The 22,753-nt window shown below is 49.8% G+C and overlaps 1 protein-coding gene across 1 annotated transcript in view; it reads left to right on the top strand.

The window, feature by feature from the left end:
- CRYL1 (crystallin lambda 1) overlaps nt 1–22,388 on the top strand; it is a 55,044-nt gene extending 32,656 nt beyond the window's left edge. The window contains exons 4-8 of the mRNA XM_040266811.1: nt 5,832–5,993; nt 7,802–7,996; nt 17,730–17,835; nt 21,390–21,496; nt 21,832–22,388. Coding sequence (XP_040122745.1) covers nt 5,832–5,993; nt 7,802–7,996; nt 17,730–17,835; nt 21,390–21,496; nt 21,832–21,942 — 681 coding nt within the window. The 3' untranslated portion in view covers nt 21,943–22,388. The remainder of the gene's footprint in view (nt 1–5,831; nt 5,994–7,801; nt 7,997–17,729; nt 17,836–21,389; nt 21,497–21,831) is intronic.
- The last annotated feature ends 365 nt before the right edge of the window (nt 22,389–22,753 follow it).

Genomic DNA, 22,753 nt, shown 5'->3' on the forward strand with positions numbered 1-22,753 from the left:
AATGCAAGAGACCCAGTTTCGATCCATGGGTTGGGAAGATTCCCCTGGAGAAGAAAATGGCAACTCATTCCAGTATTCTTGCCTGGGAAATCCCTGAAAAGAGGAGCCTGGTGGGCTACCATCCATGGGGTCACAAAGAGTTGGACATGACTGAATGACTAATGCTAGGATTCATTCCTCTTCCTCCCCTAGGAATAAGGGTTTTTATTTCAGTTCCCTTCCCCCACCTAGAGTGAGTTTTCAGTAATGGTAGGTTTTGTGCTTTTGTCTGCATCCACTTCAGCGAATTAAGATGTATTTATGTCACATGCTGAAGGAGTCAGATATTGGACCACAGTTTACCTGTATGTTAGAACGTTTCAACATTTCTACATGTTTTTAAAAAATCTTTAAAAAAAATATTTCTTTTTATTTTTTATAATTTAATTAATTAATTAACTTTTGGGTGTGCTGAGTCATCACTTGCTGCATGGGCTTTTCTCCAGTTGCCCAAGTCGGGGCCGCCCTCTAGTTTGGTGGGGGCCGCCCAAGTGCAGGGTCTCATTGTGGTGGCTTCTCTGGTTGTGGAGCACAGGCCCTGGGCACAGGGGCTTCAGTAGTTGCAGTGTGTGGCCTCACTAGTTGTGGCACACAGGCTTATTGCTCTAAAGCATGTGAGATCTTCCTGGACTAGGGATTGAACTTGTGTCTCCTGCATTGGCAGGCAGCCTCTTAGCCACCACCAGGGAAGTCCTAGAATATTTTAAATTATAATATTTTTTCATGTCAAACATTTTAACTTAATTGTATATAAGTGATTTCCTAAAAGGTATTAAAAAAATTGTTGGAATGAGATGGGGATAGACACACCATCAGGCCAGCAGTTGTCACCTATGTCCCTTCTCTCACTTCCATCCCCTGTGGTTACTTGAGAAAAGACTTCTGCTGGAAGCAGACCACAGCCACCCTGGTCACCTCGACACCCAATCCCCAGGACATTCCTCAGGACAGCCTGCTCTGCTTTTTACTTTAGAAAAGTCTCTAATTGAGTATAGTTTATTCTAGATTCTATAGAACATTGTTTAGGATTTATAATATGCTTTAAAAGTATTTTGATTTTTAAGGAAAAATGTGAGGCTTTGGTTAGAGCACAGTGCAGTTTATTATCTGTGATATTGAAAACCTGTACTTTTCTTTAACACATGCTATTTGTTCTAGAGCAAGAAGGTTTATGGGATTTTTTTTTTTTTTGTAATTATAACATTTACCTCTTGAAAAGTCTAGTCGTAGTAGTCTATTAATCTGATAGATTTTTAACAATTGTGCTCTTTCAAGAAATAGTGGGACTTCCCTAGTGGTGCAGTGGGTAAGAACTGGCCTGCCAATGCAGGGAACACGGGTTTAGTTCCTGGTCCAGGAAGATTTCACATGTGCAGAGCAACTAAGCCCATGAGCCACAACTACTGAGTCCACACTCTAGAGCCCATGACTTGCAACCTCTGAAGCCCATGCACCTAGAGCCCATGCTCTACAACAAGAGAAGCCACCTCAATGTGAAGCCTGTGCACTGCACCTAGAAAGTAGCCCCCACTTGATGCAACTAGAGGAAGCCCCCACAAAGCACAAAGACCTAGTGCAACCTAAAATAAATAAATTGATAAATAATTTTTAGAAATAAAATAAAGAAATAGTTAATAAAAAAAGAAATTGCTGATGATTAAACAGATTTCCCAGTATTTATGTATGGATGTGAGAGTTGGATCATAAAGAAAGCTGAGTGCCAAAGAATTGATGCTTTTGAACTGTGGTGTTGGAGAAGACTTTTGAGAGTCCCTTGGACTACAAGGAGTTCAAACCAGTCCATCCTAAAGGAAATCAGTCCTGAATATTCACTGGAAGGACTGATGCTGAAGCTCCAAAACTTAGGCCACCTAATTCAAAGAACTGATTCATTGGAAAAGACCCTGATGCTGGGAAAGATTGAAGGCAGGAGGAGAAGGGGACGACAGAGGATGAGATGATTGGATGGCATCACTGACTCAATGGACAGGAGTTGAGCAAGCTCTGGGAGTTGGTGATGGACAGGGAGGCCTGGTGTGCTGCAGTCCATGGGATCACAAAGAGCTGGACATGACTGAGCAACTGAACTGAACTGAAACAGGTTGAAGCAAGAAATTGCTGATGATTAAAGAGGATGAAGCAAGAGATGTATTTAGTGCAAAGAGACAGAACTTATGATGTAGATCACGTCCATCCTCAAGTTGAGAATGGATTCCCTTCTGCCATGGTTCCAGTAGGATTTTAGCTCAAATTTCCTTTCTTGCCATCTCCTTCCCGCTAAAATTGGTAAATAGAACTTCTTTGCATGTAAAATATCTTAAGCACCAAAGTCTTCTAGTTTAGTTTTTCTTTCTATCTGTAAAGAACACTGAAGACTGTTTCCAGATATTTTGCACTGGCAAATGATTTTTCTAGCAACAGGATGCCTATCTAAGATGCATGACTTGTCTTTTAAAAAAAATCAATGAAATTTCATTTTCCCCATGAAAGTATTTCTTTTGGAAGCTGCACAGGGTCGCACAGCGAGTGGGTTGTCTGCAGAAGTCAGCACCCTCTCAACCAGTCCCGCCTTTGCCTGGGGATTGTCCAGAACCCCTCCTCGTGGCCACACCCCCTCCCCAAAACCACCCTGCAGGGTCTGAGTGCTGTCCTTGGTGAATTCTACTGATCTGTGTGCTAAGTCACTTCAGTCGCGTCTGACTCTTTGTGAATAAAACACTAAAGTATATAAATTCTTTACTTTAAAAAATTATAAGTAAATGAGAGAGAACAGAAAGTTAGACCTATAATAATACCGTCATCCAGTGTCCTTTTACGTCTTTTCTGCTGCTGCTGAGTAATCTTCTGATGTGCCAATAGCAGTTGTTTTACTTGGAAAGTTCCTTACACTTTCCTTGTCCTCCGAATCTGAGCTAGTGGTTGTGTGTGAGATTATCACTTATTATAGATACATCTCTCCCACTTCAAAACAAACAAAACACAAATAATAGCCATTGCTTAGAAAATGTTGTCAGAGTTTAATGAAGCAAAGTCAAGCTAGTTACCTTCAGCAGTGAAAGAGAATTTTCGCTGACACTCAACATCTAGTGGCTTTCCCTGGACGGGCCCTGGAAAGGCTCGGTGAGCCCCGGGGCACTCTCACCTACTGGGAGCTGGATGTATGTCTAGCTGTTTGCTGTCACTTCCTCCCAGCTGTCCAGCAAGAGTAGCCGCTCTCAGCTTCGCGATCCACCCAAGAGATGACCGTCCTGAGTAACAGTCTGCAGACCCCGGTTCTCAGACAAGCAGTGAGCAACAGCAAGATGATAAACTCAAGGCTTGACATAGACAGAGGCGTCTTAACCCTGGCCCAGCACACGGAACACAAGTGGGTTAACAACGATGGCAACAATGAAACTTCAAGCAAATGCACTGTTAAAACCCTTACATAATTGTAGCAGGCTTGGATTTCCTCTGCTTGGAGTGTTCTTGCCTCTTTGATAATCAGAGGATCTAAAGAAAGGCATAGAATTTCAAGGGGAGAATCTGCAGGCCAGGCTCACAATGAGGCCATTCACAGGGCTCTTTCATTAGCCTGCGCAGTATCGGCATCACGATTCATCTCTGGCTTCACTACAAGGCTCCATTTAAACCCAACCCAACTTGCAGACTTAACTGATCCAGGAATTACTCAATACAGCCCGCCAGCTACTGTAGCTTTTCCCCTTTGATAAGGGGTTTAACACAATGGGCTTCACAGTTCTTAAATGACTCCACTTTTTTCACCCTGTCTTTGAGATGTGGTGCTTATGTGACCTTTTGTTCTGAATAAATTTCACGTGGTGTGACTATATTTTTTAAAACTACTAGCAGACACAATATTGACGCCTTACCCATGGAGGAAAGCTTTTAAAACCTTGTAGATGGTATAGAAATGAAATTCATGTCATAATATTTACCCAGCTAACTTCACTCTATTAGATTATTAGATATTATTAAACTTGAAAATATTTTATTTGGGGGGTGATTTGATAAAGTTACAGGCAGTACTTCTGCATTTTTTGTTGACTTTTGCAGGCTACTGGTTGTCTTCTGGTTTGTGCAGTTTCTGCCTCCACAGTGCTGATAGACGGACCAGGGCACCCTCAGCAAGTTCCTGGTGGGGAGGGCGGTGGGGAGCCTGATTTCAGAGTGAGAGACCATCAGGAATGAATGTATTTGTCCACAAACCACTGGGAGTGCGGTTGGCCCCCATTGCACCTCAGAACTGTGGGTCTCAAACTTCAGTGAACACAAGTCATCAGAGTGATGGATAAAGCATGCAGGTGCCTGGGCCTTATGCTGAGTCTGACTCAATACGTCTGCGGTGGGGGTCTGAGGATTTGCATGGTTAACGAGCACAGTTGATTCTGTTATCAGACTCCGCTAGGAACCATTACCCCAAATTCACCGGGGACTGTGAGAACTCAGGGACTCTTGTTAGTAGGAGTGACTCCTGGTGGGATTTCCTGGGGCAATGCTGGGAGGGGAGGGCACACCTGAAGGTCCAGCTAGCATCCCTTTCTGTTCCCTGTCTCTCCACAGCAGGGCAGCAGCTGCCCTGAGCATCCAGTTCCCAGGGACCTGCCTGTGGGCCTGTGTTTGGGCGTCTGAGAACGGCTTCCCACACCACCCACCCCCACTCCCCAGCCCGGTCTGCGCATAATCTGAATTTCCAAACAGTCATTATCTGTGGTATTTAATCCAAATTCGCTTCTCTACCCTCCTCCGTTACCCCCTTATTAAAATAATTTTAGAGTTTTAGTAATAAAGGTCTTTTTCAAAGGATTTCTGATTAGAAGTGGACTCTCAAGAAGCCTTTTGGGAATTATGGATATAGCATGTGTTTGCTCATTTCATGAAGATAAGATTTTTCCTTGAAGATAAGTCGATCTGATGCTCAGGACACACAAGTGGTGGTGACTATTGTTGATATTCGTACACTTCACCTGCACTGCTGTTGTGTGTTCTATTTGTAGAATCCACCCCCCATACAGTTGGAGGGCTTTTTTATTATGAGAATTTTCAGCCTGACACAGAACTAGAAGATACACTTCCCATATACGCATCACCCAGTTCCCAAAGTTACCAAGATCTGTCATACTTTTTGACAGCTATTTTTTTCCTGTCCTTAAATATTTAAAACATTTTTATTTTTGTGTTTTATATATTTCTTTTTGAATTTATTTTTAATTGGAGTATAATGGCTTTACAATGTTGTATTGGTTTCTGCTGTACAATGAAGTGAGTCAGCTCTCTCTTGAGCCTTCCTCCCAACCCCCATCCCACCCCTCTAGGTCATCACAGACCACTGAGCTGAGCTTCCTGTGTTACACAGCAGCTTCCCACTAGCTCTCTGTTTTACACAGAGTAGTATATAAATGGGGGCTTCCCCAGTGGCTCAGATGGTAAAGAATCCACCTGTAATGCAGGAGACATGGGTTCTATCCCTGGGTCGGGAAGATCCCCTGGACAGGGAATGGCAACCCACTCGTGTATTCTTCCTTGGAGAATTCCATGCCCAGAGGAGCATGGCAGGCTGCAGAGTCACAAAGAGTCAGACACGACTGAAGCGACCAAGTACACACCCTGTATATGCGTCAGTGCTGCTCTCTCAGTTCCCCGCTCTGTTCACAAGTCCGTGCTCTACCTGTTCTTGAATGTTGCTGGTGGTTCTCTAATTGGTTCATTTTGGGAAGGACGCAAACACGAGATGCTTTGCTTGGGCCTGAGTGTGGTGACCCTGTGTGGTAACGTGAGGTTGTCCTTTTTAGGAATGTGTCCCGGAGAACCTGGAGCTGAAGCGGAAGCTGTTCGCTCAGCTGGACAAAATCGCCGATGACCACGTCATCTTGAGCAGCTCCAGCTCATGCCTCCTGCCCTCCAAGCTGTTCGCCGGCTTGGCACACGTGAAGCAGTGCCTGGTGGCCCACCCCGTGAGTATGTCCAGCCTGGAAACCCAGCGAGTCTCATTTGGGTTTCCAGGAGCAATTCATCTCGACGAACCTGCTTGTGCTTTTTAACTGCTTTCCTGAGATGTAGTTCATATATCACACAATTCAACTTGTACAGTCTCGTGGCTTTTTAGTATATTTAGCAAGTTGGATGTTATCATCATTTAAAAAAGAATTTTATCCAGATTTCCTTGAATTGTATCTTGTATCTCATGCGTTGTAAGAAAGAATGAACAAATTTTACAGACTTCTGGCCTCAAGTCATTCACTGTCACAGGCCTGGGGTGCTGAGGTCGGCTCCCACCACCTGAGTTGATTTAGGACAGGTGGGGCATGTGCTCAGGTGGGGTGTGTGCTTGGGGTGGGTGTGAGTGTGGCTGCCGGAGGGGGAGCGACCAGGGCATAGTTACAACTATGACCCGGGGAACGGGGAGGCCACGTGGTCTCAGCGCGCCTGTGGTGCCATGTCTCCTGTGGAGGGGGCGGGGGCTGAGTGGGCAGAGGGAGGCCGGCTGCCAGGGTGGCCCGGGGGCAGCAGGGCTTAAAGGAAGTGTGGGCAGGAAGTCTGCAAGGCAGCCTGCGAGCGAGACTGAGACAGGAGTGAGCCAGATGCACAGAAAGATGCCTTTTACCTGTTTGTCCTGACCTGTGTTCTCCCCTTACAAGGCTCACAGCACTGCAGAGACCCCAAGCCCAACACCCCTGTCTTCCCGTAAAGAGAAGTTCATCACGGACAGACATGCTCCCAGTTCTTATAATTCTGATGTTTAAAAAGGCCAGAGGTCACACATCTCTGTAGAAACTCAGTGACTCCAGGAAGCGGGCCAGTGATTCAGCTGAGAATTGATTTATAGTTTATTTGAAGTAGGTGCTCTCCCAGGACAGGCTGGGAGCAGAGGAAACCTCCAAGGTGTGAGGGCAGCTGCCCCTCCAGGCTGTTCCAGGGGAAATACGTTCTCCTCTCTCCTGTGGAAGTCATTTTAAAATGGATGCCTCTTGTACTTTTTGGTAAATGTGAGATTTTTACCCGTTTTCACCCATACTCAGAGGAAAAACAACTTAAAATACAATATTGTTTGGAGAAAGAGTTTAGCGAGCATGTATCTGCTTAGTGGTGAGGGTCATTAGCAGCCTTTTGTCAAATGGCATTTTCTTTAGAGGTAGGAGAACTCTCTCTAAGAATCTTCAAGAAGGATTTCTCAAAGTAAACCAAGAAAACCAGAGCCAAGAAACCACAAGAAAACCAATGCTGGGCAGGCAAGCCGTCCCACCATGGGCAGACTCTCTTCCTGTCTCAGATGACACTCGGTGCTGAGGCTCTCGGGCGTTGCCTCTGTGACTCATGGGTGAGATTTGATCGGGGGAGCCAATGTTTGAGGCTCAGCATGGAGACATTAAGGGAGTTCCAGGTTTAGGGAAGATACTGCCCATAGCACCGATGTGGTAGAATGGCAGTGACTCATGTGGGAAGAAGAGGCTGGGCGAAGGTGGGGAGAAGCCCGTGAGGGCTGGACAGCTGGTGGCAGAGCCCCAGGAGGTCAGCAGTAAACGTGTAGGGGGCCCACTGGCACTCGTGAGCTAGAACCTCAGGGCTGGTTACAATTCCTGCAGTTTTGCACCCAAGTTCTTTCTTTGTCTCCCGTCTTTGCAAACGACTTTATTCCTCCAGTTTCTTGTCATTGGATGGGCCCCTCATTCTTGTGTTGAACCTGCTCCCAACCCACCCCGACCGTTCAGGATTGTGAGTGATACCCCGCATGCCAGAGCTGTCTTCTCAACTCTCTCCCAAGGTCAACCCACCATATTACGTGCCGCTGGTGGAGCTGGTCCCACACCCAGAGACGGCCCCCGCCACCGTGGACAGAACCTATGCCCTGATGCAGAGGGTTGGACAGTCCCCGGTCAGGCTCCTGAGGGAGGTCGACGGCTTCGCCCTGAACCGCCTCCAGTATGCGGTCATCGCTGAGGCCTGGCGGCTTGTGGAGGTGTGTGGCTGGGCTGCGGCCCGTGGCTGAGCGGGGGCGGGCGGGTGGGCTGGGGGTGGGGGTGGGGGAAATGGAAGGGGCAAGAGGCTGGAGGGGTGGGCAGAGAAGCAGGCACCCGATCTGTTCCAGAGACCAGGGGCACCCCTTCCTCTCAGAGATTCCTCTGTAACATCAGTCACCTGATTCTTGCACGTGATGAAGACTTCTATTCTTGCCCTTCCTGTCATTTCCACACCATTTTCTCTGTGATGTGCTGAGTTTCCTCATGGTCTCAGACTGCTCCCCACCCCCAGTGGTACTGTTTTTCAAGAGGAAAAAGAAATTATATTTTGAGTAAACTTGTGTCCTTTAAAGGAACCCCATTTATTTCATGAGCTTGAGGAAGAAACAGTGGATGGTTTTTAAACTTGTTAGTTCTATGCTTGTCTCACATATGAGAGTTTATTTATATATATATACATATATATATAAATAATCTCACATATAGAGAGGAGTTTGAGACAAGCATAGAACTAACAAATTTAAAAGCCATCCACTGCATCTGGTCCCATCACTTCATGGGAAATAGATGGGGAAACAGTGGAAACAGTGTCAGACTTTATTTTTTCGGGCTCCAAAATCACTGCAGATGGTAACTGCAGCCATGAAATTAAAAGACGCTTACTCCTTGGAAGAGAAGTTATGACCAACCTAGATAGTATATTCAAAAGCAGAGACATTACTTTGCCGACTAAGGTCCATCTAGTCAAGGCTATGGTTTTTCCAGTGGTCATGTATGGATGTGAGAGTTGGACTGTGAAGAAGGCTGAGCGCCGAAGAATTGATGCTTTTGAACTATGGTGTTGGGCAAGACTCTTGAGAGTCCCTTGGACTGCAAGGAGATCCAACCAGTCCATTCTGAAGGAGATCAACCCTGGGATTTCTTTGGAAGGAATGATGCTAAAGCTGAAACTCCAGTACTTTGGCCACCTCATGCGAAGAGTTGACTCATTGGAAAAGACTCTGATGCTGGGAGGGATTGAGGGCAGGAGGAAAAGGGGACAACCCAGGATGAGATGGCTGGATGGCATCACCGACTCGATGGACATGAGTTTGAGTGAACTCCAGGAGATGGTGATGGACAGGGAGGCCTGGCGTGCTGCAATTCATGGGGTCGCAAAGAGTTGGATACAACTGAGCGACTGAACTAAACTAAAAAATATATTTACATATGGACTTCCCAGGTAGTTCTAGTGGTAAAGAACCCACCTGCCAATGCAGGAGACAGTGGTTCGATCCCTGGGTCAGGAAGACCCCCTGGAGGAGAGCATGGCAACCCACTCCAGTATTCTTGCCTCGAAAATCCCATGAACAGAGGAGCCTGGCGGGCTACAGTCCATGGGGTTGCCACGAGTCAGACACGCCTGAAGTGACTTAGCACACAGAGGTTTGTCAGTTTCTTGAAGAGAAGGCTTTTTGTTTCATTGATTTTTTTTCCCCCTTACGGTTTTCCTGTTTTTCATCTCACCAACTCTGGAGGGAGGGTGTCTGTCCCTTCATCCTTGCAGCCAAGCAGGAGAGAGAAATTCTAGAGAAGATGGGGTGGGAGGGTGGAGGCTGCTACTGCGGGCCTGTTGTAGTGGGAAACAAGGGGGGGGACACGACCAGGGGTAGGGGGATGGGCAGGAAAGGGCTCCACAGGGCACACGGTCCCACCCCCGGCCATGACTGCACGGGGGCTGGTGGGCACTCACAACCGCTCAGTCCTTTTTCTGTGGCCCGTTTGGCTGCAGAATCAGGCTGGAGCAGCCCTAGTTGGCCGGGAAACGCTGATGACCACAGCCTAGGGGCCCAATGTTAGGTCCATGGGTGACGGATCCTGTTGCTGGGAAAGTACTTTTCAACCCATCCTCTTAAGCTGATGCGCATGATGAGGGAAGAAGCACTGAGATGATAGACTCTTGCCCAGACAGTGGCTGAGCTTGCACTGCCCGTAAATTCCTGTCCTGTTACAAGAGGGTCGTGGAGGCGAGCGGGGGTGAATCACAGAGCCGCCGAGGATTCTCAGCTCGTTGGAATGTGTGGGTGGTAGTGAGCTTCAGACTGCTGAGCTCAGGTGTTGTTCACGCTTCTGAGAAACAGAACCTCCAAGTGGGTATCTGCCTGTGGGCCCTGAGCTGCAGGGCTTCCAGGGCTTCCATTCTGGAGTCCAGTTCGGGACGTAGTATTTGTGGTCCATACAGGACCCTTGGAGAGAGTGCAGGCCTCTGTGGCCCAGCTTTATTCTGGACATGGATGCAGCCACTTGTGAGCACTGCTTTCAGCTACTAAGGTGCATCTCAAAGTTATGTGGTAAAATGAGCAGACCAGGCTTTCTGTGGTAAACTCCATCAAGTGTTTCTGTTGAGTGTAGTTTAGGACAGTGCAGTGTTTCCCTGCAGCAAATTTTAACCAAGTCTAATTGCTCACATACAGCTGTGAATACAGCTGTTTTTTTAAATACAGCTGTTTTTTATTTTTCTGCTTTTGGCTATGCTGGGTCTTTGTCTAATAAATGTTTTCATTTATTTTTCTATTATTGACTGTGCTGGGTCTCTGTTCCTGCTCAGGCTTTTCTCTAGTTGCGCTGCAGGAGCTTCTCATCTTGGTGGCTTCCCTTGCTGTGGAGAAAGGCTCTCGAGTATTTGGGCTCCAGTAGTTGTGGAACACGGCCTTAGTTGCTCCTCAGTATGTGGGATCTTCCCAGACCAGGGATCAAACAGATGTCTCCTGCATCAGCAGGTAGATTCTTTACCTCTCAGCCACCAGGGAAGACCAACGTTGATTTTTTAAAACGATTTAATTCGCTTTCACTTAAAACACAAACATGTCTGAACAACGAACGCTAGGTTTTCACTGCTCCCCCCATCCTACCCCAACCGCCAGACGGCGTCTCCCTCATCCCGCTGGCCTCCTGCTTGGCATCTTGGCATTGTCGTACAGCCTTTGATTTCAGGAGTGGAGGTGCAGATGGCAGCCTGCTTTTCCTCATCTCCGTCGTGTGAACAGAGGGTCCCTCCAAAGGTGGCGGCCGGATGGGGCAACTCCTCAGGCCTGAGAGGAAGTCCCTTCTCTGGTCACCGCGAGTCCGGTGCTCCTGGGCCAGACCTGCTGCTGGGTGTTGAGCTCCTGGCCTTGTCCTGAGAGTGTTCTTAGACTGGGGAGAATAGCAGCTGCTTGACAGAGAGGGCGGCTGGGGGAGGTGGTGCAGCCCAGGGAGTCTGGGGACGAGAGGACCCGAGGCTGTGGATGCCTGAGGAGCATTCACACTGCTCTTGCTTGGGCTGTGATCGCCTGGAGGCAGGAGGTCTTTGGCTTTCTTCTCTCCTTTCAGAGCCAGGGTCAGCGTGCGTGCCCCTAGTTCCCCAAGTCCAAGTTCATCCAAGAAGTTTACTACTCACACACGTGGCCTCTGAGAAGAACCTTTACTGAGTCCAGGGGTGGCGGAGGGAGTTTTTTCCACAAATATCACCCTGAGTGGGTTCCCTGAAGCCCAGTAAGTGCGGGCCCTCCCAGCTGTTCTGGAATGAAACCAAAACAAATGGACAGCAAGGAGGCGAAGGAAAGCACAGGCCCAGGCTGAGCCACATGCTCCCCGGCCCTGGGTCAGGGAGGCTGCAGCCCCAACAAGAGGAAGCAAGTTCAAAGGCTGGCTCCAGGTGGTGGGTGTGGGACTGGTTAGAAGGTTTCTTCAGAGGAAGGTGCTGGAATTAGCAGGGCTGCTTCAGCTTGGCTCCCCTGGCACGTGGCCAGAAGGGAAAAGCAGAGGCTTGAGCGAAGTGCTGCTGAACAGACCTTGGTGACACCCGTGTATTTGGCAGAGAGACTCATGTAGAAGGACGTGAAGGGAAGTCAGAGGAGCCAAGAAGGAGCCGGGCTCCTGCCTCCAAGCCACCATGCCCTCCACTGTAGGATGCTCTACATTTTATGTTGTCTAAAATTTAAACTTGAAGGTTTAGGGGTTGGGAATTCCTTGGTTGCCCGGAGGTTAGGGCTCCACTGCTGAGGGCCTGGTTTCCATCTGTGGTCTGGGAACTAAGATCCTACAAGCCACATGCCCCCTCCTCCCCCTCCAGAAAAAGTTTAAGGATTTAAAAAAATAAACTTATTGTCTATTTATTTATTTGGCTATGCCATACAGCTTGTGGGATCTTAGTTCCCCAACCAGGGATTGAACCTGCACCCCCAGCAGTGAACATTCAGAGTCTTAACCACTGGACCACTAGGGGACTCCTACCAACCTCCAGATTAACCGACACCTGCTTTCTCAGCTGTTAGTTGGAAGAGCCTCCTGTCAGTGGCCTTTCATTCAGAGGTCAATGGAACAGGAGATGTTTTTTGTTACAGGACAGGTCTGGAAGGACCGCATGGTCTCAGCATTTTTAAGAAGCCCCAGAACTATATCAGAAGCACACCCATGGCTCAGCAGGTGTTTAATGTCTTGCACTGACCACTGGGAGCCAATCAGAGAAACTAGAGGCCACTCATAGCTGACCTGAGTTACTCCACATGTGATAAACTGTGGAGCCGGAAGGCTGCAGGAGCTTTTCCAAGGCCAGTGGTGGTTTTGCGCAGACTCGGGCTTCCTGGGTGGCTCAGACGGTAAACAATTTGCCTGCAGTGCAGGAGACGCGGGTTCGATCCCGCATCAGTTAATTAAAACTCTTCCAGCAGCGATGGTCTGTAAGAAGTAGACCATTTTTATAACAGTGTTTACTGTTTTATGGGAGGTGACTTTCTGAGTAGCCACAGTGGCGAGCAGTAAAAGCCCTATTCAAAGGAGACATGCTGCTGATGTATTATTTTAGATACAACTCCAGCCCCATTAACAGATAAACATAATGAAAACACCAACCACACATTCAATTAAAAAAAAAACAAACCTGTCTGGCATGCCTGGGGTTACTCTAACAGTGTTTAAAGCAAAAACATTTATGCTAGTGTTCTATAGCTTTGAAAAAAAAAAGTGAGGTGCTGTTACTCTAACACCTGACTGCCTGTCCTCTCCCACAGGTTCTCGGGCAGAGGTTTCAGCTCCTCTGGTGTGAGCTGACAGGCAGGCCGGGAGCCTCTGATGGAGGTGCAGGGTGGGGTGGGAATGTGTCCCCAGGAGAGGAGGCAGAGAAGGGGGCCACAGGTAACAGCTGGACAGGAGCCTATTCGTCCCGCCCCCAGTGCAGGCGGGAGCTGGCCCTGGAGGTCAGAGGGGCAGACTGGGTTGTGTGTGCCTGCTGTGGGGGTGGGGCTTTCACTTGCTTGCTTCAAAGTGAAAGTGTTAGTCCCTCAGTCAGTTTCTGACTCTTTGCGACCCCATGGACCTTGGAATTCCCCAGGCAGATCACTGGGGCGGGTTGCCATCAAACCTCTCTGTAAAGAGCTTCGTTCCCGAGGACCCTCAGTCCTGGCCTCGCCAAGCCCCGGTGCACTTATATTTGCACAAACAAGGGATTTTCCTGTGAGTGGTTTTAAGGTTCAGACTTTTTGTTTCTATTGGCCTCTTTACCACTGGTGTTTTTCCTCCTGAGAGCTTTGTCACGAGAGAAGTGGGTAACACCACTGTGGCCCAAACAGCTCTGGGCTGTCCCTTGGTTGTTGTTCAGTTGCTCAGTCATGTCCAACTGTCTGCAACTCCATGGACTGCAGCACGCCAGGCTTCCCTGTCCTTCACCCTCTCCTGGAGTCTGCTCAAGTTCATGTCCATTGAGTCTGTGATGCCATCCAACCATCTCATCCTCTGTCATCCCCTTTTCCTCCTGTCTTCAATGTTTCCTAATGAGTCAGTTCTTTGCATAAGGTGGCCAAAGTATTGGAGCTTCAGCATTAGCATCAGTCCTTACCATGAACATTCAGGACTGATTTCCTATAAGACTGTCCCTTGGATCAGCACTAAGTCTTTCCTCTCCTTCCCTTTCATTTTTTGGTTTATTTCCACTGAAGGCTTTATTCTCAAGAATACTCACAGGGAAAATACCACTTCTGTTCCCTACCCTGAGTTAGAGTGCTTTTATTTTTCTGCGTTCTTGTCTAGTCTGTGTTAAGAATACTTTCCTCAAGTTTTTGTTCATTTTTAACGGCTCGTGATATTTTGTCTCATTGATCTTTTTGAAAAAAATCTAACCTTTCCCCTGTTGTGGGATGTTTTAAGGTCATTTCAGGTGTTCTGCCTTACGGTGCCTCTTTGCACGTTCAGACTCCTCCTCTGGCTCCTTTTCCCAGAATGACTCGGGCAGTGGGGTCGCCCCGTCTGAAGGGATACCTTACCACGGGTTGGGCCCACCTGGGGCCGCACATCCCAGGGGCCCTGCCAGCCGGAATAGTCCTCCCCGCATCTCCCATCACCTCCCCAGCCCAGGATCCTGTCTGAGGCTCTTGACGCAGGGGAGGAAGGGTTGTGATCCAGTGCCCTGTTGCATCAGCTAAGCGTGTTCAGTCAGCTCGTCTCCAAGGTGCTCGGAGCCTGGTCATCCTGAAGGAATGGCCCCGCCCCGCTTCCCAGAAAATGCACAGCTCATGGACCGCCAGCCTCAGGGTGACAAGAGCTGGCTGGCAGCACTGGGCAGTCCTCTCTGTAAAGTCCTGTGAAGTCCTGTCCTGTCCTTGCCCCACCTCCTCCAGGAAGGAACTGTGGGTGGGGACAGGCAGAGGGGGCCTCTTTCGGTCTTGCTCTGGAGCCAGTTTCGTGGTGCACGTCGGACACGTGGTGCCTGGCCACGAGTATAGAGAGGAAACACGCAAGTGTGTGTGTGTGGAGGGAACGAATTCATGGCTCCACGTGCTTCCTCATGAGAAAAGCCTGCCTCCTCGTCACCGTGGTAGTTCTTAGTTTAAACTCCACTGTCTGTAACTGCCTTACTCCGAATCCTGGGTCTGTACGGGCTGTGGGGTTGGACTTTCTAAAGGTGGGCCTGGCGCCCCTAGTTGGGCTTTACCATCTCGCATTAGGGTCATTCCTATCTGGCTTGAGCTTGACCGTCTCTGGGAATCTGGGGTTAAGTCTCAAGGGTCCTCTTTCCCTGAGACCCCTTGTCCTGAGCCTCTGACGGGGGTGATGCTGGACCATCTCAGGCTTCACTCATTCTCACCCTCCAGATACAACATTTCATTGTCTAACACGTAACCAAGTAAAACGTTTTTTGCCTCGGTCAAGACACTGGATTGAAGTCTGGACAGCTCTGGTTGTGGGCTGGGAAACTTGTATACAACTTTGTCCCAATTCCTGGGGGCCAAGTCTATTCCTGGTGGTGGTGGTGCTGGCTAAGGTGCAGAAGTGTTTGCACAAGAAAAACTTGAAAATTCAGGACCACATGTGGTGAAAAATAGAGCAAAACAAAGTAGAAGAAGATCAAGAGCTGGGAGTTAGTAATTTCTAGAAAAGGATAAAAAAAGAAGAGAGAGAGACCAGGAAAGATGGCGAGAGAAACATGAGAAAAGCAAATGAATATGAGGGCAGCCCAAATACATGAATTAAATGACAGAATTTAGTAGGAAAATGGGCTGATTAGAAGGAAGACTATTTCTGTAGCTGGTGATCAGTAGAGGAGATAGTCCCCGGGCTTGGCTCACTCAACACATTTTGCATCCCTGAACTGTACACAACCCCCAGGACCTCCCCCTTCTTCCTCGTCTCCCCAGGTCCAGGCCAAGTCTTATGGTGGGTATTTTAGAGATGTCTTCCCGCCTCCTCTCCCTGCCCACAGAGTGCCAGACCCGGATGCCCGAGGGTCCCCTGTGAGGGTCGGCCAAGCAGAGGGCCAGTCATTCTGTCACACACAGTGCTGACGGTATTTGATACATGTGATTAGCATCTAGTCAGCTGACAAGTAAGGAGATTGTTCTCAATAATCTGGGCAGACTTCATCCAATCAATTGAATGACCTTCAGGGCAGAGCTGAGGTTTCCACCAGTCAATCCTAAAGGAAATTAACCCTGAATATTCACTGGAAGGACTGATGCTGAAGCTGAAGCTCCAGTACTTTGGCCACCTGATGCGAAGAACTGACTCATTGGAAAAGACCCTGATACTTGGAAAGATTGAAGGCAGGAAGCGAAGAGGATGACAGAGGATGAGATGGTCGATGGCATCACCAATTCAATGGACGTGAGTTTCAGCGAGCTTCAGGAGATGGTAAAGGACAGGGAAGCCTGGTGTGCTGCAATCCATGGGGTTGCAAAGAGAGCCAGACACAACTGAGCGACTAACACACAAAGAAGTCTATCTCAGAAAATCCATATGGAGCAGAAAGAAGCAGTTAGGAAGAGGAGACATGAAGACTTTTCCCTTTTCTAACTTGTTCAGCTAATGAATAGCAACTGATAAAAACCTGACTGTCCTCCGTGGATGAAGGAGGAGGGAAGGACCCGGAGCCCAGAGGAGGTGTGGGTCCTCCAGACCTGACAGTGTTGGGTGGTGGGAAGCCCTCTGACCCTTTGTCTAGTCAGGTCACTGTCCCTGTTCACGACACTTACAAATCAAGAATTAACTGCTCTGGGGTGGCTCACTTTGTGGGTGTTTTGAAATCTTTGGAAGTCAGCTCTGAAAGTGTGGAACGTAGTTGTGGAAGAAAAGAGCCAAGGCAAACAGCATCACAGGTCAGGCTGGCCTCCGGGTCTACATCCCTCACAGTTCGGTGCTGGAATGAAAACCCCAGGCTGTTGGAATGTTGACCCAGGGACCAGGGCTGGGGGGTTGGGAATCAGCCATCCCCGCCCAGCTGCCTCTCACAGCATCCCCAGGGGCCAGGGCGGCCCTGGGAGAAGACCAGGCCGAGACACGATGTGGTAGGTGGGGCACCTTGCCATCCAGCAGTCGTTTCTGGTGGTTCTGGGCAGCCCCACAGGCCTCGTGTGCACTGTTTCCTCCTGACACCCCCCTCACCCCCCAGCGTTGTCACCAGGAGCGGAGGCCGGTAGACTGAGCATTTGAGTGACCTGAGTGGATCTGCTCTCATCAGTGGTCACGTGAACCCGAGGATGGTTTAGGACTAATAGGAAACTTGGAGGACTCCTCCTGCTGATGAGGTGCTTGACACCCCGGTGTCGGCACCAGGGGCAGGGAGCCCAGGCCGCTGAGGGCATCGGCTCTTGGTGGAGGACGTGCCAGGACATCCTGGGGCCGCCAGCGGTCATGCAGGTTGTCATCACGCGTCCCTGGGCCTTCCCAACAGAACGCATGGGTGGTGGAGGCCCTGTGAACGGCAGCCCCACCTCTGCAAACACACGGCTCTGAGCTGCGTTTCATCAGGGAAGCACTTTTCTACAAACTCGTTAAAAGCTGGGCAAGGCCAGGCTTGCAGGCCGGCAGAGCCTGAGGATGGCTTTCCTGCTCCTCCGACGGCCCCAGGTCTTAGATGTCAGGGGACACTTCTGGCTGTTTCCTCTGATGCCCCATCCCCCGTGCCCCCATCCCCCGTGCCCCCTCCTCCCCTTCCCCCCTCCTCCCCTTCCCTGAAGCTGTAACGGGAGCTAGAGAAGCCAGGACACTAGAGGTGGGGACGACCGTAGGGACAGGAACTGAATTGGTGTCCAACCATTTCACGAGCTGATCTTTTCTCAGGGTTCATTCATGTATGATTGCCGTGTGATGCCACATCTGACGAAGCCTGTTCTAGGGCTTCTGGGGTGTTTGGGGTCCTGTTTAGAGAAGTGAGGATGAGAGCAATGGTAACGAATTGCCCTCCCTATGAGCTCACCTTTGGACCCCATTCTCTCCTCTCAGGAAGGTGTGGTGTCTCCGGGTGACCTTGACCTCGTCATGTCAGATGGCCTGGGCCTGCGGTACGCGTTCATTGGGCCCCTGGAGACCATGCACCTCAACGCGGAAGGTAGGGGCTGCTGAGGGGTCTGTGCCGGTTGCTACTTTCATGGTTTGTAAACAGGCTTGCCTTTTCTTACAACTGAGGAGAAGCAGCACCGTGTGGGAGACGCTGCCTGGAGGTATGTGTCATGTTTTTCTTTTTCTTTCTTCCTTTTTTTTTTCTTGAGAAAAATAATTCAGGTATCATGAGAAATTGATAGGGAGAGACTGAGAACAGTTAATTCTCAAACAAATAGAAACAGAAGCTGATGAAACTCGAGAACGAACAGTGTGCAGACAGGAAGGAGGCCCGCGACAATTTTTCAAACAAAGCAGCTGGTAAGAAAGCCTAATTGGCTGACTGTGATAGTGGTGGACAGATGTAGCTTTCAACTTCAGCGCATTCCAGGGAGCAGAGGGAGTCAGTTCTGAGATCTGGCTCAGGACCGTGGACATGTGCGTGATTCCTCACTGTGCCACCAGAATGTATTGGGAACGCCTCCTTTGGGGTGTAGTTTTTCATAAAGCCAGCATCTCAGGTTAAGGCTGGTTACTAGTCTTAAAAGCTACAGGTTATCTGGAAGTGTCAGAGATATTTTAGGATGTGTTTTTAATCTAATAAAATAGTGCCTGAGAAAGAGGGGGCCAGGGTGCTTACTCCACCATGAAGTGCCAGCTGTGAGTGGTGGGTCTGGCTGGTGGGGCCCTGCTGGACTTGCAAGCTAGATGACCTCGTGCAGGTCAGTTCACTGCCCCTCAGTTTACCCACCTGTAAAACTGGTATAGCAGCCGTGACCTTCACAGGGGTGGTGTGAGAGTAAGCTGAATGGAGACACTGGGATTGAGTCAAAAACAGTGAGATGCTAAATCTAATATCATGAGAATCTGTTCCCCCCCGCCCCAATCCCCCAATCTTTTCTTATTCTGTATAAGCAGCTCTTAAGCAGTTAGGTTCAAAGTCTTCTCTTTGGAGTGGGAGGGGGCCTGTGCCACACAGCATGAGAGATCTTAGTTCCCTGACCAGGGCTCAAACCTGGGCTCCCTGCAGTGGAAGCATGGACTTGTAACCACTGGACTGCCAGGAAAGTCCCTCATGGTCTTCTAGAAAGCTAAGCTTTGTGAGTTTTTGGAAGTGGACATTGTTGACCAAGCAGAGGGCATGGATGCAAAGAAGATTGGGGGGTGGGGGTGGGGTGGGCAGCTGAGTGGGATAAAAGGTGAAGTTGCTTTTTTCCTTCCCATTGTCACTGAGAACATTATTCCAGAGTAATTCCCATACCACTCACCTTTCATGGTGTAGAGTAGCCAAAACTACAGTTGGAAATAAATTAAAACCCTCCTTTTAGACCCTAATGGGAGGGGAGAACTTACCTTCACTGGACTTTCATTCACAGCACGGGTTCCAACTCGCCACAAACTTCCCGTATCTGCAGTGAGTGCAGGCTACTGGCCTAGCAGACAGTGGGCGTTTATCCGAGAGCTAAGGGCCTGCTGCAGAAAGTGTTCTTATGTTAGTAGGGCAGAAATATTAATTGGCTTTCGAGCAAGTTGGGGGGAAATTATGAATTGTATAAGGGTTTTACTGTATTTTATTCTGTTCTGAAGAAATGAAAAGCTCTTTTAAAACTACAAGTTTTATAAAAGGCAGTAGGAAAAAAGGTACTAGAAAGCCCCTGGGATTCTCAGATGACTTCACTGGGGCCAAGAGAGAGGAGTGCTTGTTGAGAAGTCATTAAGTAGCCGGAGGTGAAACAGGGCACCTGAATTGCATCCCAAGGCTCATGGTGGGGGAGGAGGGGCAGGGCAGCTCGTTTTCCCGAAGGTGGGTGAGCTCACAACTATAGCACACCTGCCTGCTCTCTCCTCTCTATCTTTCCAGCTTTTTCTGTTGGGTGTCTCTGCTCCCTCAAAACGGGTAAGCTGTGTTTGTGCTTAGATTATATCACCTTTAGTTTGAAGAAACCGACAAATAGGCACAGTGAAGTAAATATTTAATTTCCAAAAGTAAGCAAGTGTTTGGGGCATTTTCCACATTGCAGAGATGCTGCATATCCAGGAGAACTGGTGGAGGTCGGGGGGCCCTCCCCAAGCTCTGAACTGTCCCCCATGCTTCTGGTAAATGCAGCGAAACCCTTCAATTTAAAAGGGAGCGTCCAGAGCTTAAGTGCAGGTGCTGATGTCAGAAAAGTAGTATGTTTGAATTTTCACCCATCGGACCACTTTCTCTTCTGAGACAAAGTGGGTGTCATCCTTCTTAGAGAGAAGGGAAATGATTTGAGCCAAATGCAGTAGAAATCAGTGAATTTAAGCTTTCACACAGATGTAGATACACAAAAACTAACCCCACAGAAGTTATGCGTCTTTTTTAAGGCGTTGTCCATTGGAGATCACTTTTAAGTGAATCATGCAGTGTATGTGATCCTTGGAGGAGGGCATGGCAGCCCACTCCAGTGTTCTTGCCTGGAGAATCCCGTGGACAGAGGAGCCTGGCGGGCTACAGTCCGTGGGGTCGCACAGAATCGGACACGACTGAAAGGACTTTAGCATACACGCACATGCAGTGTCTGTGGGGCAGGTGCAAGCCCTGCTCTGGGTTGCTTCACATCCTGCAGTTTGTTTGTTCCCTGTTATCTTTTTAGCCTGCCTGACCAACTGCTGAGTCTCCCTGGTTCTGAAAGAGGCTGGCTGAGGGCCAGGGCAGCTCAGCAGGTTTGGAGGGGGGTTGTGCTGGGCTCCTGTGAGACCTGCCCCGAGCGCAGGCCTGCACCGACCGGCCTAGCCTCCCCGCCTGGCGGGCAGGGGCGGGCTAGGCTGTCTGTGTGTGTGGAGCAGCCGGTCCAGGCAGGCCACCCCGTGTGCGGGCAGCCGACGGCTTCCTCTTGGAATCAGCCTCCCCCACGCACACCTGACGCTACCCTGAGGGCAGCGTCCCCTTTGCCCCTTCAGGGTCAGCCTCTGCTCCACGTGCTTCTCCACCACAGACCTAGGACTCCGTACTCCACTGAGGCCCCGTGTCGGCGGACTCATTGGGAGGTGTGTGGTCAGGGGTCATCTGCAGCCTCCTGGGGCTGGTGGGGCCCTAAGCTGGCGGCCACAGCCAGGCCTGCCCTTTGGGGGTAAATAGCCCGTGTTGAGAACCTGTCGCCCAGGAGTTGAAGGGCCAACGAGAGCCCATGGGTAAGAGGCAAGTAGGGAATGGATGCAGTTGAACTTGCCGTCTTTGGTTCTCAGAGGGTGCATTTGAGTGGTGTACACAGGTGACCTCGTAGGCACATTGTTGAAGGAGATGTTTGTGGTACAAAAAGGACTCACTTGACACTTGAGGCCTCAGAGCTGACCTGGGCCGTCCGAGGTCCCTGAGAGATGCTTACCCAGGCACCATGGGGGCTGGAGGTCGGGTCGCTTCTCAGGGCTTTACTGCTGGGAGAGGCTGAGTTCTGACCCCGGTGTGGCTGAGCAGGGTGCGTGTCCCACTGGCCAGCCCTTGACACCCACGGGGGCCAGACCCTGCGGACACACCCAGGTTTGGGTGGAGACGGAGCTCACTGACCCGGGGGTGTTCTTGTTTCCTCCTGCTTCCAGGTATGTTAAGCTACTGTGACAGGTACAGCGAAGGCATGAAGCGTGTCCTGAAGACTTTTGGACCCGTTCCCGAGTTCTCTGGGGCCACAGCTGAGAAGGTGCACCAGGTGTGTGAGCTCCTGCCTGCGGAAACGAGGTGTCGCCTGCAACTGGAGTCTTTGCCTTGACCTCCAGGTTCCTGTTGCTGATGGTCCATGGCCCTGTCAGGGTCACAGGGGACCCTGTGAGCAGTGTGACCAGGGATCTGGTGGCTCACCCCAGCCATCAGTCCCCCCGGGTTTGGGGAGTTACATCAGTTGAGGGTTTGCCAGCCTTCTTCTGTCTCTGAAAGCAGATTCAAGAGTGTGCTCAACTAGGAGCGGTTTTCCTTCTGCTTAATTAGTTGTCCTTCACGCTTCTTTCCCCTTTCTCCTCTTTTTTTTTTTTTTTTTCCCGTTCCCAGGCCATGTGCGTGAAGGTTCCTGATGACGCAGAGCACTTGGCTGCCAGGAGGGCGTGGCGGGACGGATGCCTCATGAGACTTGCCCAGCTGAAGCGCCAGCTGCCCCAGTGATGCTGCGGTGACCACTGCTGCCCCAAGCGGGGACCACCAGCCCCCAGTCCCGTGGCCTTGAGACACCGGGGTGGGGAGGGGGGCTGCGGGAGCCCGGCAGAGGGAGCCCTGCTTGCTGTCCTCACCCTGGCAGGTGCCTGGGGGGCGCATGCCCCAGGCAGGGGTTGATCACAGCCTCTTGGGTCTGTGGACCATGGATGCCCCCCAGCTCCCAGCAGACAAGAGAGCAAATCATCTGAAGATTTGACCGCTTACTATCATGTGATTCCACATGTTTACATATCATGATCGGTGGTTGTAGTTTCAAGTCATTTTAAGCTACTGCAAAATGTTTTTGTAATTATTTTCTGATCTCTTGCTGAGGACCCTGTGGTCCTACACATTTGAGGAGTTCCCTTCATTTTTCTGATCCTTATTCCAAATAAAAGTGTTTGATTGCCTAAAGACATCTTTTCTTTTGCTCTTTCTGAGAAAGATGTGTCCTGGGGATGGACATCAAGTGACCACGATGGTCAGATCATAAAGCAGATGCTTTGTTCAGAGCTCTCTGTCTGCGGTTCGGTGAAAACCCACACTTTGGGCTGGTGTTTCCCATGGTGCTGTTGGCCCCAGGGTCAGGCATGTTGGAGAAGCCCCCTCTGAGGGTGGCGGGCAATCCCCAAACGCCCCCACAGGGAGCACATGAAGATAACTATTACCCAGGCCCTGTGTCGCCTCAGCCTAGAGAAGGGCTTGGCATGGGGGACAGTTCAGAAAGGGGGTCCTGAGGGTGACCCTGGGCTGTGGAGGCCGTACCCAGGACAGAGGCTCT

The sequence above is a fragment of the Oryx dammah genome, unplaced genomic scaffold, assembly GCF_014754425.2.
Source record: "Oryx dammah isolate SB20612 unplaced genomic scaffold, SCBI_Odam_1.1 HiC_scaffold_24, whole genome shotgun sequence".
In the NCBI taxonomy this organism is placed as follows: domain Eukaryota; kingdom Metazoa; phylum Chordata; class Mammalia; order Artiodactyla; family Bovidae; genus Oryx; species Oryx dammah.